The sequence below is a fragment of the Ursus arctos genome, unplaced genomic scaffold, assembly GCF_023065955.2.
Source record: "Ursus arctos isolate Adak ecotype North America unplaced genomic scaffold, UrsArc2.0 scaffold_1, whole genome shotgun sequence".
NCBI classification, from domain to species: domain Eukaryota; kingdom Metazoa; phylum Chordata; class Mammalia; order Carnivora; family Ursidae; genus Ursus; species Ursus arctos.
In genome coordinates, this window is record NW_026622763.1 from 106,313,899 (window position 1) to 106,330,600 (window position 16,702).

General features: G+C 50.7%; 1 protein-coding gene across 4 annotated transcripts in view; it reads left to right on the forward strand.

The window, feature by feature from the left end:
* Positions 1–16,493, forward strand: part of SCLY (selenocysteine lyase) — a 36,863-nt gene extending 20,370 nt beyond the window's left edge. For all 4 annotated transcript variants that reach the window (XM_026491503.3, XM_026491510.3, XM_026491517.4 and 1 more), the window contains exons 7-12: positions 267–373; positions 9,056–9,092; positions 11,859–11,942; positions 12,448–12,550; positions 13,677–13,752; positions 15,394–16,493. In XM_026491503.3, the coding sequence (XP_026347288.2) occupies positions 267–373; positions 9,056–9,092; positions 11,859–11,942; positions 12,448–12,550; positions 13,677–13,752; positions 15,394–15,547 (561 nt within the window). In that variant the 3' untranslated portion in view covers positions 15,548–16,493. The remainder of the gene's footprint in view (positions 1–266; positions 374–9,055; positions 9,093–11,858; positions 11,943–12,447; positions 12,551–13,676; positions 13,753–15,393) is intronic.
* Positions 16,494–16,702: the final 209 nt, after the last annotated feature.

A 16,702-nucleotide genomic window follows, 5' to 3' on the forward strand; every position in this document is an offset into this window, starting at 1 on the left:
CTAGTTCCAGCCCCTCTCCTTTTACAAATTCTGTTCTGTGTTAGCAGTTAAGCTCTGCTGCCGCCAGGCTAAGAACAAGAGTCCAGGCTCTGCCCTGCACCCGCAAGGCTTTTGTGACTCTGACATGTCCAGAGTGGTGATGGGTGGCACAGCTGTGGGGCTCATACAGTAGAGTATTTCTCTGTGTGCCTCTAAGCACTCAGCATGCACACAGAGTAGGAACTCAGAAGGTTCTTGTTGAATAAATGACTGACTTTTCCTTTCAGTTCTATGGTCCCAGGATTGGAGCACTTTACGTCCGAGGGCTCGGTGAACTTACCCCTCTGTACCCTATGCTGTTTGGAGGTGGACAAGAACGGAATTTCAGGCCAGGGTAAGATGGAAAGTTAACGAAGTCTCTGACCTGCTGGCCATCCTGTTGTTCTGTAGGGCAGTAACTTTTCTTTGTCCTGGAAGAACTGTAATAGCACATTCTATGTCACTACTGAGTCAGAATTTGCTCCACTGATGGATTCTGTAGATTCACACGTCTTTAGTCTCTATGGGGATGATTAAGCTGGAGCCCTCCAGACTGAGATGTGCTGCTGTTTTCATGATGGTGGGATGAGGAGAGTTGCACATAAGCACCTGGCTTCCTTTCTGGTAGCTCCTGTGTCCCTGTGCTATAAGCTGATACTGTAACCAGGGAATGAAGTGGTACTAGGGTGACATCTTCTATCAGAAATTCTAACAAGAAGGAGAAACAGGAACAACATGGTGGTGTGTTCCCTGGGTTTTCTTTCGCCTCCTTTATCCCTGACTTAGAGCTGAAGTAGCCTGTAACTCAGAAACACTAATGACGGCAGAAAAAAACGTCCATCCACAGCCAACTCTCTCTAGACAGTGGACCAGGAACAGGACAGCCTAGCAAGACAGAGAACTTTCAGACAATACCCACTTTACTCTCACCAATCACCACATGGTAAACTGCTGCCATCCCCGCCCATGCCAGCAAAGGCAGAATAGGGAGCCCAGACTTCCACCTGCACAGCCTGTGACAAGATGTTCCCATACCCACACCAGGTGTGTCAGAGAGGTCCTAGGAGGGAGCCAGGACTTTCACCCCTGGCAGCCAGTTATGAGGTACCCTCACCGTGGTGTCAGTGGAGACCACAAGGGCTTCCACGCACAGCCTTCCTGACACGGTGTGTCCTCCCCTTGTGTGTTGACACAAGCTGAGAAGGGAACCTAGATTCCTACCTCCACCTGGCAGCAGTGAGCTGGCATACTCCTTCCCCTGCCACAGCAGTGTCAGAAGAAGCCAGCTAAAACAGAAAGGTTAAGTAACATCCAGACTCTCATAACATAATATGAAAATGTCCAGGTTTCAATTGAAAACCATGCATCATATCAAGAACAAAAAAGATCTTAAATTGAATTTAAAAAAAAAAGAGAATAGATTCTAGTCCTGACACTGAGATGACAAAGATGTCAGAATTATCTGACAAAGATTTTAAGGCAGACACAAGAAAAATGCTTCAGCGAGCAATTATGAACACTTGAAACAAATGAAAGTGTCAACAAGGACAAAGAAGATATAAAGAAGAACTAAGTGGAAATTTTAGAACTAAAAACTACAGCAACCAAAGCCCAACCAAGCTCAGAGGATGAGTTCACGAGCAGAAAAGGGCAACAGAGGAAAGAACCCATGAACTGAAAGAGAACAATAGAATTACCCAATCTAAACAAAAGGGAGACTCTAGATGGGAAAAAAATTGAACCACCCCTCAGAGACCTTGTGGGACTACAGCAGATCTAACAATCATTTCATTGACATCCTAGGAAGCAAGGAAAAAGAGTAGGATGAAAAAGAACTTGAAGAAATAATGGGTGAAACCTTCCCAAATTTGGCAAGAGACATAAACGTACAGATTCAAGAAGCTGAACAAACCCCAAGCAGGATAAACCAAAAGAAATCCATGCCAAGGCCCATAGTTAACTTCTGAAAATGAAAGGCAAAGAAAAAATCTTGGAAGCTGCCAGAGGGGAAAAAATGACACCTTTCCTATGGGGTAAAAATAATTCAAATGGTAGTGTATTTCTCATCAGAAACCATGGAGGCCAGAAAGAAGTGATGAAGTATTAGCAAGTGTTGAAAGCATTGTTAAGCAGAAATATCCTTCAGGAATAAAGGAAAATCAAGACATTCTCAAATAAAGGAAAACTAACAGAATTTGTCACCAAAAGACCTATGCTAAAAATGACTAAAAGAAGTTCTTTAAACAGAAAGGAAACAGTAAAAAAAATGGAACCTTTTTTTTTTTTTAAAGGAACATCAGAAGAAAGAAAGAGAGCAGGGTAAGCAAAGTATGGGTAAATAAAACAAGCTTTTCTCTTCAGTTTCCTAAATTATGTTTGATGGCTTAAGCAAAAATTATAACACTGTCTGGTGTGGCTCCAAATATATGTGGAAGAAAAATTTAAGGTAATTATAAATGGAGGAGACTAAAAGTATGTAAAAAGAGATAAGGTTTCTGTTTACTTGAACTTCTGAAAAATGTTCAGGTAACCCACAGAGAGGTAGGAAGAAGAAAACAGAGAAAAGAAAAACAGAACAAACAGGAAAAAAAGTTTTTTAATGGAATTAGACCTAAGCCCTAACATTAATTACATTAAATGCAAATGGCCTAAATATAGCAATTAAAAGAGATTGGTAGAGTGCATTTTTTTAAAAAATTGACCCAACTGGGGTGCTTACATGGCTCATTCAGTTAAGTGTCTGACCCTTGGTTTCAGCTCAGGTCGTGGTCTCATGGGTCGTGAGATTGAGCCCTATGTCAGGCTCCATGCTCAGCAGGAGTCTGCTTAAGATTCTCTCCCTCTGCTCCCCCTTCAGTTGTGCTCGTGTGTGCATGCTCTTGTTCTCTCTAAATAAATCTTAAAAAAAAAAAAAAAATTGACCCAACTGCAGTTGACCCTTGAACAACGTAGGGGTTAGTGGTGCCAATCCCCTGCACAGTTGAAAATCTGCATGTAACTTTTAACTCCGTAAAACTTAACTGCTAGTAGCCCACTGTTGATTGGAAGCCTTACTGGTAACATAAGCAATCAGTTAACACATATTCTGTATGTTATATGTACTATATTCTCACAATAAAGCATGCTAGTAAAAAGAAAATGTTAAAACAATTATAAGGAGGAGAAAATACATTTATAGTGGTGTGGAAAAACCTGCATGAAAGTGGACCCATGTAGTTCAAACCTGTGTTGTTCAAGGATCAACTATATGTGGTACCTACAAGAAACTCATCTCAAATATATTGATAGAGGGAGGTTGAAAATTAAAAATGGAAAAATAGGTATCATATAAACATTAATCAAAGGAAAGCAGGAATGGCTATATATTAGATAAAGGAGACTCCAGAGCAGAGAAAATTTACCAGAGACACAAAGGGGACATTATATAATGATAAGAGTCAGTCCACCAAGAAGTCCTAGCAATCCTAAATGGTGATGGAGTACACAACAGAGCTGCAGAGTATGTGAGGCAAAAACATATTGAACTGAAAAGAGAAACAGAGAAATCCACAATTACAGATGGAGACTTCAGTACCCTTCCCTCAACAATGGGCACGACAACTAGATAAAAATCAGCCAGGGTATGGAAGGACTCGGTAACAGCCAGCAACCAACAGGACCTAATTGAAGTGTTTAGAGCATTTCACCCAACAACAGCAAGATACGTACAGAATATACACTAAGGTGGACCGTTTCCTGTGTCATTAAACGAACCTCAGTACATTTGAAGAACTGAAATCATACAGAGTGTTTTCTCATCACAGTGGAATCAAAGCGGAAATCAGTAACTAGAAGGTAAAAGGAAAATCTCAAAACACTTAGAAACAAACAGCACACTTCTCTATAAGCCGTGGGTCAAACAGGAAGGCTCAAAAGAATTATGGGCGCCTGGGTAGCGCAGTCGTTAAAAGCGTCTGCCTTCGGCTCAGGGCGTGATCCTGGCGTTCCGGGATCGAGTCCCACATCAGGCTCCTCGGCTGGGAGCCTGCTTCTTTCTCTCCTGCTCCCCCTGCTTGTGTTCCCTCTCTCGCTGGCTGTCTCTCTGTCACATAAATAAATAAAAAAATCTAAAAAAAAAAAAAAAAGAATTAAATACATTAAAATGAATGAAAATGAAAATACACCTTATCAAAATTCGTGAGACAGCTAAAGCACAGCTGAGAGGGAAATTTATAGCACTGAATGTATATGTTAAAAAAGATGGCGACTCTTGGGGCACCTGGGTCGCTCATCAGTTAAGCATCTGACTCTTGATTTCAGCCCTGGTCATGATCTCAGGGTCATGAAGTCAAGCCCCATGTTGGGCTCTAAGCTCAGTGGGGAGTCTGCTTGAGATTCTCTCTCTCCCTCTCGCTTTGCCCCTTCCCCGCTCATGAGTGCTTCCTCAATAAATAACTAAATAAATCTTAATTTAAAAAAAAGATGGTGGGGCGCCTGGGTGGCGCAGTCGTTAAGCGTCTGCCTTCGGCTCAGGGCGTGATCCCGGCGTTCTGGGATCGAGTCCCGCATCAGGCTTCTCCGCTGGGAGCCTGCTTCTTCCTCTCCCACTCGCCTGCTTGTGTTCCCTCTCTCGCTGGCTGTCTCTCTGTCACATAAAAATAAATAAATAAATAAATAAATAAATAAATAAATAAATAAATAAATAAATTAAATAAATAAATAAATAAATAAATAAAAGATGGTGACTCTGACGTCAATAAGCTTTCACCTGAAGAACTTAGAAAAAGTAGAGCAGAATAACCCCAAAGCAAACATAAGGAAATACTAAAGATAAGAACAGAAATTAGTGAAATTGGAAACAAAAATAATTTTTAAAAGATTTTATTTATTTGTTTTTAGTGAGAGAGAGCGAGAGCAGGGGAGGGGCAGAGGGAGAGGGAGAGAGAAAATCTCCACTTAGTGCAGAGCCCCTTGCAAGGCTTGATCCCAGGACCCTGAGATCATGACCTGAGGCGAAATCAAAAGGCAGACACTGAACCGATTGAGCCACTCAGGCTCCCTGAAAACGAAATTAATTTTTAAAAAATAATTGAAACAAAGAAATAGCCTTTTAAAAATATTAATAAAACTGACAAATCTCTCACTATATTGTATATCTGAAACTAATATAACACTGTATGTTAAGTATACTGGAATTAAAAGAAAAACTTAATAAATAAAAAAAACAAAAACCTGACAAGCTTGTAGTAAGACTGACCGAAAAGGGAAAGAAGAAACAAATTGCCAGTATCAAATTTGACAATTCAGATGAAGTGGAATACTTCATCAAAAACCAAATGGCCACAGCTCACCTCATAGGAGACTTGATCATTTAAATAGCTTTATAACCATTATGAAAAGGAAATTAATTTTGTAATTTTAAAACTCCCCAAAAAGAAATCTCCAGGCCCAGGTAGTTTCACAGGAAAATTCTACCAAACATTTAAAGAATTAACACCATTTCTATGCAGTCTCTTCCAGAAAAATAGGAGGAGGGAACATTTCCCCGGTTCGTTTTATGAATTTATACCAAAACCAGACAAAGATGGTACAAAAAAATAAAACTATGGACCAGATATCCCTCATGAATTTAGATGCAGACGTCTTTAACAAAATATTAGCAAATGGAATTCAGCAGTATATAAAAATAATATATACACCTTGGCAGAGTTTGTTCCAAGGAGGCAAGGCTGTTTCAGTATTCCAGAGTCAATCAAAGTAATCTGCATATTAAAGAAGAAAAATTGGGGTGCCTGGGTGGCTCAGTCAGTTGAGCATCTGACTCTTGATCTCGGGATCATGAGTTCAGGCCCCATGCTGGGCTCCACACTGGGCATGAAGCTTACTTAAAAAGAAGAAAAATAACATAATTTAATGCAGAAAAAGCATTTAATAAAATTCAACATTCATTAAAAACTCTTACAATATGACTAGAGAGAACTTCTTCAGCTTGAAAAGAGCATTTACAACAAAATCCAGAGCCAACATCACACTCAGCAGCGAAGGCCTGAATGTTTCACCCCTATGACCAGAACAGTTTGGGAATGTCCACTCACTTCTTTCTCAGCAGTGCTGGAAGTTCTAGTCAGTTCAGAAGGCGAGAAAAGGAAATATAAGGAATACCGATCACCACACATGATGGTCTCTGTAGAAAACCCCAGGGAACGGATAGGAAAACTCCTAGGGCTGATGAGTGAGTTCAGCAAGATCACAGGTTACAAGATAAGCATACAAAGATTGATTGTATTTCTGTATATTGGTAACGAACGTAAGAACAACAAAATTAAAAACACAGTACTATTTATAATCACTCAGAATTACTCAGATATAGGACTTGTACGCTGACAGCTCCTGGTGTGGCTAAAAGAAAGCAAAGATCCAAATACGTGGGGAGACATACATGTTCATGGATCAGAAGACTCCATACAGTAAAGGTCAATTCTATCCAAACTGATAAATCCGTTTAGCCCAGTTTCTGTCAAAGCCCAGCAAGTAGACCAATGGAACAGAATACGTGCAACCGGAAATGTGCCCAAATGATTTTTGATGAAGATACAAAAGTAATTTGGTGGAGGAAAGACCCTCTTTAGCAATTAGACATCCTTCCCCAGAAGACAAACCTCTACCTAATTCTCACACCTTATAAAATATTAACTCAGGAAACAGGATGGACACTTCTAGGGGAAAAATAGGACATCTTCAGGCTCAGGCCTCAGCAAAGAGATCTTAGACTTGATACCAAAAGCATCCATAAAAGGGAAAATTGATAATTGAACTTCATCAAAATTTAAACCTTTCACCCAGCAAAAGAACTTAAGAGGATGAAAAGACAAGCTGTACGTTGGAGAATATACCCTCGAAGGACTGGTCTCTGGAATACATACATAAAACTCTCACAATTCAACCCAAACCCCCAAACAATTCTGTCAGAAATGGGCAAAAGATACAGACATTTCACCAAATAAGCACATGAGAAGGTACTGAATATCTATAGCTGTTTGGGAAATGGAGATTAAAACCACAATGAGACATCGCACCTACCAGAACGGCTACAACAAGCTAGAGGCGGAAACGGGACAGCTTGGCGTTTTTCTAACTCCCTCCCTCCCTCCCTTCTTTCCTTCCTTTTTTTTTTTTTTTCAAGATTTTATTTATTCATTTCACAGAGAGAGTGCACCCCTGTACAAGCAGGGGGGGAGGGGCAGAGGAAGAGAGAGAAGCAGACTTCCTGTTGAGCAGGGAGCCTGATGTGGGCTCGATCCCAGGACCCTGGGATCATGACCTGAGCCAAGGCAGACGCTTAACCGACTGAGCCACCCAGGCGCCCCTTGGGACTTTCTTTTAAAACTAAATATGCACCCACCATACAACCTAGGAATTTCACTCCTGGACGTTTATCCCAGAGAAATGCAGACTTAGGTTCACACAGAAGCCTGTACACAAGCGTGTCTAGCAGCTTTATTTGCAATGGCCGCAAACTGCAGGGAGCCCAGATGTCCTTTAACGCGAGGCCGGCTTCACGAGCCGCGGCACATCTGTGTGCGGACAGTACGGTACGATGGGATTGACTGTTGATACAACAGCCTGGAAGCAGTGTCCAGAGAATTATGATGAATGAAACAAGCCAGTCCCCCCCAATTATAACTATGATTCGGATTATAGAACTTTCTTGAAATGACAGAATTAGAGACGGAGAACAGATTAGCAGTTGCCCGGGGCTAGGGAAGGGGTGGGGCGGAAGGGACGTGGGTCTGGTTGTAACAGGCCAGCAGGAGGGACCTTCGTGGTGGTGGAAATGTTCTGTATGTTACCCATATCCTGGTTGTGATCTTGTACCATAGCGTTACTGGGAAGAAGCTGAGTAACAGGTACACAGAATGTCTGTATTATTTCTTATCACCATATATGAATCTACATTACCTTTAAAACAAAGTTTTAAAAAAAAAAAGAGGTAGATCATAGGTGTTCGGGAAGCCCTAACAGGGTAGCTCAGTATGGGGACTCGGGGTGGGAAGCAGGGTTTGCATGAGTCCAGATGGGGGCAGAGGAGGCTGACCGGATGCTGGGGGGTGAGGGGGGCGGGACAGGCTCCAGGTCCTACACAGGGTCCCGGCTCTTGCACCTGGGCAGCCCCTCCAGGCACTCGCAGGTAGTACACCTTGAGAGATGCTCTTGGTCCAGCCGTGCTGTCCCACAGATGAGGGGGAGAGGCCCGAAGAGGGGATGGCTTTAGGATCCCACAGTGGTCGAGGAGTCCGCATGTAGGTCAAGCTAAGGCCCTTGCTCTTCCCAGCCCACCCCCAGGTGTCAGAGCCCGTCTCCGGGAACTGAAGTGACCAATGAACGTGTCAAAGGGAGATCAGCAGGCTCGCATTACCTGTAACGCCCTGTGCCTCCTGTTCGCTTATCTTGTTATCTGCTGGTCAGCAAGTAGCAGCCAGCTCCCAAGGTTTAAGAAAACTTCAGCCAAAACAAAATTCAGAAAATTATTACGTTAGTGATTTATTTTGTTTTTGCTGAAAATAGAGTGAAGAGTTCTGTTCTCAGCTCATTGGATCTGAGAGAGAGCCTCTGGTCTTCAGGGTCCCCCTGCCCCTCTGCTGCACACACGGTCTCTAGTGACCAACGGCTCATCCCACGTGTCAGTCGAGAGGCTGCCGCTGAGCTGTCAGCTGAAGGGAACAGCGCGGAGCTGAGGTCTTTGGACCCCCACCTGGGGGGCCCCGGGCTCTGCAGCTGGAGTAGGAGTTTCTCCTGCATAGGAAAAGGGTCCAGACAGAATTGTCCCTGTGGACACCCAGCATATGTTGCCCGGGGCGGGCCGTGTGGACACAAGTGGACCAGGAAGCTTGGCACGGAGGGTTTGGGGGCAGCAGTGCCATGGGGGCAAGCACATGGCCCGTGTTCAGGAAGACGTGGGTGTGATGTTTTCAGTTGAACTCATGACTTTCACAGACGGGAGTCCGTCCTGGGACGTTGGTTCATTACTTGGCATGATTGAATCCCTTGTCTCTCCCAGGACAGAGAACACGCCGATGATCGCCGGCCTCGGGAAGGTAAGCCTCGGTGAGCTCGGGCCGATGGAACGGGTGCTTTGTCTCGCGTGTAGGAAGACCTGAGTCTTCCTCCAGCAGAGTCTCCTTTACTCCCCCATGCCTGCCCAGCGCACAGCACTCCCGATGCCGGACGTGCGTGTAGGGGGGAGGTTTCCACCCAGAGCAGGTCTGTGACACCAGCTGGGTGTCCTGCCATTGAACTGGATTCTGACACTGGCTACCTGGAGGCTGCGTCAGACCCCACACAGGGCGCAGGCCCACAGGACTGCCGCAGCCAGCACCCCTTCAGACACCAGGTGTAAGTCCCAGGGTCACCTATGTTTCTGACTGGCCAGCTGTCCATCGGAGGGCCCCGTGACCCCCTCCTGAGGTTCCGTTAGTTTGCCAGTACAGCTCACAGAACTTTCGGAAATACTTGGCTACTAGATGACTGGTTTACTGTGAAAGTATATACTAGAGGAAACAGATGAACATCTGGACCGGGGGCAGGGGGTGGGGGGCGCCACCCTCCCAGCACCCGCATGTGTTCGGGCAACCTGGAAGTGCTCCAGACCCATGCTATTGGGACTTTTTTGGGGATTTGATCTAACAATAAGTCCATTTTTAGCCCCTCTCTCCTCTCCGAGAATGGAGGTGGGGGATGTAAATTCCAAGCTTCTACTCGTGACTTTCAGTGGCCAGCCCCATCCAGGAGCCCACCCAGAGTCACGTATTAGAACAAAAGACACTCCTATCTCCCCGGAAATTCCAAGGGATTTAGGAACTCAGTGTCAGGAACCAAAGTCCAAATATTAGAACAAGAGCGGCTCCTGGTGTTCCTGTCACTTAGGAAATTACCGGGCTTTCAGGAGCTCAGTGCTGGGACCGGGGCAGAGACCTGTGTACTTTCTATCATCTTACAGTCCATTCCCCCAGCAGCTTTACCAGGTATCCGGGGCCTTGGGGAGATCATGTTCATGAGCCCAAAATATGCACTGAGGTCAGAAAAAGCCTCACATTGTATTCCTCACCCCAGAGGTGTACTTTTTGAGATCTGTAGAGTGATTGATTGCATTTGTTTAGCCCTGACACGAAAAGCTCTTTTCAAGCCTCTGCTAACTTAAGAAATACAGAGCCGTCTTTACAGCAGAGACCCACAGGCCCATGGGTGGCTTGTTCCCTGGGGCCGTCTCCACCCCCCAAGCCCTGGCTGTCCCACCTACAAGACACAGCTTCCCAAAGCGATTGCTCGTGATGGCAGCCCCCCGGCTCGCTGGCCCCTCAGCTCCAGCCTGCAGCTGCGCCTCGCCCGGGTTCTCTGACCCTCCCTGACCCCCCCACTGCCCTCGGTGCATGCAGTCTGGCCTTTCACACACCCAGCTTCACGAGGCCCCGCTTCCCCAGAGCTACGTCCCCAGCTAAGTCCAGGTGTCTTCCCGGCTTCCCACCGCCCCTTTCCCTGTGCGCCTCCTGTAGTCGTCCCCCCTGCCTGTCCTCCTCTTCCTCTCCACTAGAATGTTTCAGCCTCCACAGCCCTGCAACCTCCTCCCCTCCCTCCCTTCCCGACACCCAGTCTCGCTCCTTCCTCTGCTTCCCCGGAACTTGCAGAGGAGGCCCGGCCCTGTACTCCGCTGCTGGCAAGCCTCTCTCCGGCTCGTTTCCCATCCGCCCTGGCCAGGCCTTTGCCTCCTCACCTGCTGGTGGGCCTCCCAGCACCATCCCAGCCTCCTCTGCACAGCGGCTCCCTCGTAGCACTCCTCCTGTCCTGCAGCTCCACCAGCAGCAACCTGTGCTCAGGGCTTTGAACTTGGCCTCTCGGGGCAGGTCCCGACCTTTCTCCTGCAAGACCCAGGTCCCCACCTGCTTACTTGACATTCCCTCTGGCCCCACGTGTGTGTCTCTCCTCCCTGGTTCCCCTCTCTCCCCATAGTGCCTCCCGCCATCCGGGACCTCACTTCTGAAGTCTAGGTGGTTCCTTGGTCCCACCGGGTCCTGTTCCCTGCACTGGTGGGCAGCTAGTCAGTCCTATCTGTCCTATCTCCACAGTGTATCAAGGTCTGCATCTTGTGTGTCTCCGTGGCTGCGGACTCTGGAGCAGGTCATCCCCATCTGTAGTCTAGACGCCTGCCCTGGTCCTTTCCATCCCCTGTGCAGCATCCAGATCCAGAATGATGGTTACACATGCAAGTCAGGGCATCTCACCTCTTTCTCAAAACCTACGTGCAGTTGTGCTGTTGCACTTGTGTCCTGACCCCACCTGTCATGGGGCACCGGGGCCCTGTCCCCCTCGGTCACCCCGTCCCAGGAGCGTGCTTGCCCCTCCCCTGCCATGGCCATGAACACTCTAGCCCCGTGCGCTGTCACCTTCACACCTCGTGCCCTGCGCACCCGTCGGAGTGCTCTCCCCAGTTGCTATGATGCTGTTCCCTCTTCCCTTCGGTGCTTGGTCTCGGGAATGGTTGTGCCTCGAGAATTGGGAATGGTTGTGCCTTGAAAATTGGGAGTGCTCTTCGCTCTTTCTGGCGGTATCTCTGTTGCCTGGAGGTATCAGGAAGCGCCTGATAAAGTAAATTCCTGTTGAACAAGCGAGGATAACTCTTATCATGGCCCCTGTCTCACTTTGCACGCCGTAAATGTTGTCTGTTCCTGATGTTCCCGGAAAAGAGCAGCTGGAGGAAATGTCACTTCTCTATCAGGAAATCTCACCTCCGCTCTTGAAGACTGCTTTAGTCTCCCTCTTTTATGACAATTGAACGCGCTTTCTTGCGTTGCCATCCCTGCCCCCAGGCCGCCGAGCTGGTGACCAGGAACTGTGAGGCTTACGAGGCCCACATGCGAGATGTTCGTGACTACCTGGAGGAGCGGCTGGCGGTGAGCCTGGGGTCCGCGGAGGGTGGGGGGCAGGGGCTGGAGTCCGCGGGGGCCTCAGCCTTCCTCCGAGGAGCTGAGGGTCGGGGTGGGAGCCGCCCCAGGCAACAGGCAGGACAAGGATGGGGGTTGTTTGGAATTCGGTGCAGGGAGTCAGGGCAGAGGCTAGAGGACAGAAGCCTGAGTCAGGAGACCCCCCAAGTTGGGCTCTAGACCAAGGGGCTGATCTTCATAAAGTCGTGGTAGAAACGCACAGAGCTAGTGTGTTTGGTGGTTCTACGGAGGAGAGTCACACGTATTCAGAATTTTTTCTCCTGGCTAACTTTGCTTCCCGGAAAGTCAGTCCCGTAACTATTATAGGTAGATGCTTATTGACGAACTAATTACTTTATGTGTCAAGGTTGAGATTTTGTTTTCCAGAAAAGGCTCGAGGTCAAACAGTGGGGCGGGGGGGGGGGGGGCGCTGTGTGCTTTAAAACTATCTCTGAATACTTCATTGACTTTTCAGGCTGAATTTGATAAGCAGAGAATCCATCTGAACAGCCAGTTTCCAGGGACCGAACGACTCCCCAACACATGCAACTTTTCCATCCGGGGACCCCAGCTCCAAGGTGAGGAGCTCTCCTGGCCTCCGTGTGGGGCAGGGGGCGCCAGAGGGAGCAGAGCGGCCCCTAGGGACGAGGCGAGGCTGGGCTCCTCGCCCTAGAGCAGGGGGCGCGGTCTGCCTGCCCCAAGCTGAGAGGGAAGGAGATGAGCTTGACCAAATTTCGGGCTAGCTCATCCATTTCCGTCAGCAGGTTTGACAAAATATTTTATGAGGATAAGGGAAAGGAGAGGCAGTCAACTTTAAAATTCGGCTCAGAGTCAGGATGAAGTGCACATGCGTGGGACTCATTGTTCCTGCGATAACTGCCTCGCGTTTTCCCGGCTGGAAACCGTCAGGATTACCAGAATCCAGAAGATAAAATGTGGCTCACCCAGGGCCCTGGGGCGCACCCAGGGCATTGACCAAGAGGAGATTCTGTGCCCCGGCATGAGGGAGGCACGTCCGCAGGGCAGTTTGGGGCTTCTCAGGGAGGAGGGGGTCCCCTCTGTCTCGCAGGGTGGCGCAGGCCACGCTGCGTGTCTGCACCACGTACAGTCCCTGGGCAGCCGTCACTGTGCCCGGGGACGGGACCCCGCGCTGGGATGCAGTCTTGCTGTTGGCCGCCGCTCCGGCTCTCCTTGCTGCTCGGGGGAGAGCTCCTCGGTCCTCTTCCCCGTTTTTGTGGGGACACATGTGTTGTATTCAGTGAGGCCTGTGTCCACTTAAATGAGACAGATTCTGTTAAGAAGTCAGTGGATCTGTAACTTTAATCTCTGTGCTTGCGTTTAATCAAGACAGCTCCCAAGTGTCCCCACCTTTAGAAAACACAGATGTCAGTTTCAATGTTATTAGTGGGACAACAAAGTATGAAGTAAGGCCGCTGATGAGAGTTCTGGGGGTATCCCTTGGCAGCTGACCGCAAATAACGTGTTCGAGGCCAGTTTTAGGGGCAGAATCGTGTCTGGGAGGGACCATCTTGTCTGGACCCTGCTGCACTGTCACCTGGGATGAGAGGGGCCTGTGCCCTGGGACCCCCCCCCCCACCAAGGTGGCACGAGGGAGCCTCCAAACTTGCAGCGGGAAGAGGAGGGCGGACAGGTGGAGCCCCGCCTGCTCTCTCCGCCTCACAGCCGCGTGCCCTGTCTCTGCAGGCCGCGCGGTGCTGGCCCAGTGCAGGACACTGCTGGCCAGCGTGGGGGCTGCGTGCCACTCGGACCACGTGGATCGGTAAGTGCTCCACATGCTGGGCTGTGGTACCCAGGGCACGACCGGTGGGCAGCCAGAGCAAGCCACTGGACTGGGGGCTTCCGGGCTGCGCAGCCAATAGGGACACAAACGGTGACCAGACGTCACAGGGCTGAGAGGAGGAGGGGAAGCTGCAGCCTAAAGGAGGATCGGCTGGGTGGGGCAGGGCAGGCTGCAGGAGCTCCCTTTGTCCTTATAAAGTGAGGGGCTTCGGAAGGGCTGTGACAGGCTAGGTTGGTTCCAGGGGGATTGCAGGAGAGCAGGCCCATTGAGTGGCCATGGCCAAGGCCGGAGGGGAGCATGTGGGGCCCAGGCATCCCAGATGGTGCCCAACCCTGGTGGAAGAAGAGCAGGGCTTCGGTTTCCTGCTCGCCATGAGCTGGGGAGCCTGCAGAGGGGGGTGTGGTGTCGGGTGGGGCAGCAGGGGCCCCAGAAAGAGCCGAGCCGTGGTCAGCAGCGGGCTGCTCGGGAGTCTGAGCACCTCGGGCCAGGGGGCTCCTGAGGGCTGAGGGCTGGGTGGGGACGACAGGGCGCAGAGCTGTGCCAGGGAGGGCTGCGCGAGGGTGGGTGAGGCCAGGAGTCGGCGTGTGGCAGCCGTGTGGCTATCGGGGGCCGTGAGGTGGGGCCAGTCTGGACTGCAGAAAGAGGGCCACCGCTCACAGAGTGCTCCCCACAGGCCTCCGGAAAGCATCTGAGTGGCCCATTCCCAGATGGGGAAGCTGAGGCAGGTGCAGTCTGCAGTCTCACCAGCCACAAGATGAGGGCGAGAGGAGGAGGGGCATGAGGAGGGGCTGGCGACACAGCTGGGAGGGGGCAGGTGTCCAGTGAGGCCCCTGCGAGGGTGGGAGGGGAAGAGGATAGAGGCAGACGCTCACAGCTCTTGTGGGAAGCGGGGGTGCCCCTCTGGGGGTGTTCCCCTGGAATAGGCAGTGAGGCCACCCACCCAGGGGACCAAGAGCTGCGGGCCCTGTCCCCTCTCCACCTGCACTGCAGGGGTCTCTGGCATGGACCCTCAGGAACCACGGTGATGAAAGTCACCCCTCCCACCTAGCCCTGTGCACTGGGAGCGGGGAGCGTTCATGCTGACGGCTTTTAGGAGCTCTGTAATGTGACAGCGACCTTTGCTGTGCTGTTCCAGCCCCAGGGCCTGGGTATGTGGACGGCCCGCAGGCCCTTGAACTGCACACCTTCTGGGGGTGGGAGGGCTCCAGAGCTGCCCCCCCCAGTGGTTTCACAGCCCCCAAACACTGGTGGGGCCCTGAGGTGCGCAGAGCCCGGCGCCAGGCGCGCCTCGCCCCCCATCGCCTCTGAGACCTGTCCCACTCCTCGGGGGTCGGAAGCCCTGGAAGGGGGCTCTCAGGCTTGCCAGACACAGCACTCCCTGGGGCAGAGGGGCCGTGCCGGGCAAGGCTGTAGTACCTTCCGTGCAGGAGTCCGAGCACAAGACAGTGGACCCGGAGGACGGGGGCCTAGAGATGTTGGTAGAGAGGGGAGATGGGCTGCGCAGCCGTAACCTGGGGTGCTGGTGGAGAGCAGGAGGGGCAGGTCCCTGCCCTGTGCCCCGGGGAGCACAGCCTCTCCCCTCCGACAGCTGATGCAGGCTCTCGCCGCCCCCCTCCCCAGGCCATCTCCGGTGCTGCTGAGCTGTGGCATTCCCTTCGATGTGGCCAGGAACGCGCTCCGGCTCAGCGTGGGCCGCAGCACCACCAGGGCCGAGGTGGACCTCGTCGTGCAGGACCTGAAGCAGGCTGTGGCCCGGCTGGAGGGACAGGCCTAGCGCCCAGGGCGCCTCATAGGAAGCCCTTCCGAGGGCCGTGCCACGATGGCTCTCCTCCTGATTTGTCCCAGAGTATCCGGTGCGGTGACTGGGCGGTGGGTGCGTGCGCACATGCTCCAGGCCCCCTCCCCCATCCTCGGGTCAGTGGAGAGCTGGTCTGTCGGGCAGGCAGACCCCACAGGTGCTTCTAGGCCCGGGACACAAACACCTGTGTAGGACTGTCCCCACCGCCCGGTGGCACAGGCTGAAGTGGAAACGTTCTGGCTGTGTCAGTGCTCCCCTCTGGGAAGCGGGGTGAGCCTGTTTTCATCCGGAAGATAAAATCCAAGTATTTATAAACCGTTGTCAGTTGCTACGATGAACATAGGAAACCTGATTTTTGCTGCAATCTTGGCCTCCCCTGCCTGTTGGCACCGAGGTCCGTCTGCCCCTGTGTTCCCTGACCTTGCTCTCCGCCCTTCCCAAGCCCTTCCTTGGCAGAGGGGCCTCCGAGGTCAGGCCCCGCTCCCTGCTCCGTGTCGCTCCACTTCCCCTCCCCACCTGACCTCCTCACGAAACCTGTCCCTCCCTCAGCCTGCCGGCCACCCAGAGCCACCAGGCCCCAGCCGCCTTGTCGTTTCCTCAGGGTTCCAGCTCAGACGTGAGGGTCACAGGGTGGCCGGGCTCATGTGACACCGGGTCGCTCCTGCGGTGGGAAACCAGTTGGTCCCTAGCTCTGCCGGCATCAGGATGTTATTCACAGACGGATTCTTCTGTCTTTCCCGATGCTCTGCGGCGTCCTGCTTGGGTGGCACGACTGACGGAGATACTAGTATCCCATGGAAGTGACGTCCTAATGGAGCGACACTCTTAACACATGGTTTTAAGGTGCAAAGAACTACATGATGGCATTGAGGAAGCCACTGTCACAAATTACGTGAACTAATAAAATATTCCAGTGCTGGTATTAGCGTTTATGGTTTCTCTAGTGGGTGCTTCTCTGGGGGTCAGTGATGTGTCTCAGTCGGCCGCAGAGTGGCGTTGGGGGGTTGTGTAGTGACCCCAGTTTATCGCTGTACGATTAGGCTTCAGCCAAACAAATTCAGCTTGAGATTGTGTCTCTGTGGGTCCCTAGAAAGTGGGTCACTAAAGTCAGCGTCCTCCTGCCTCCAAGTA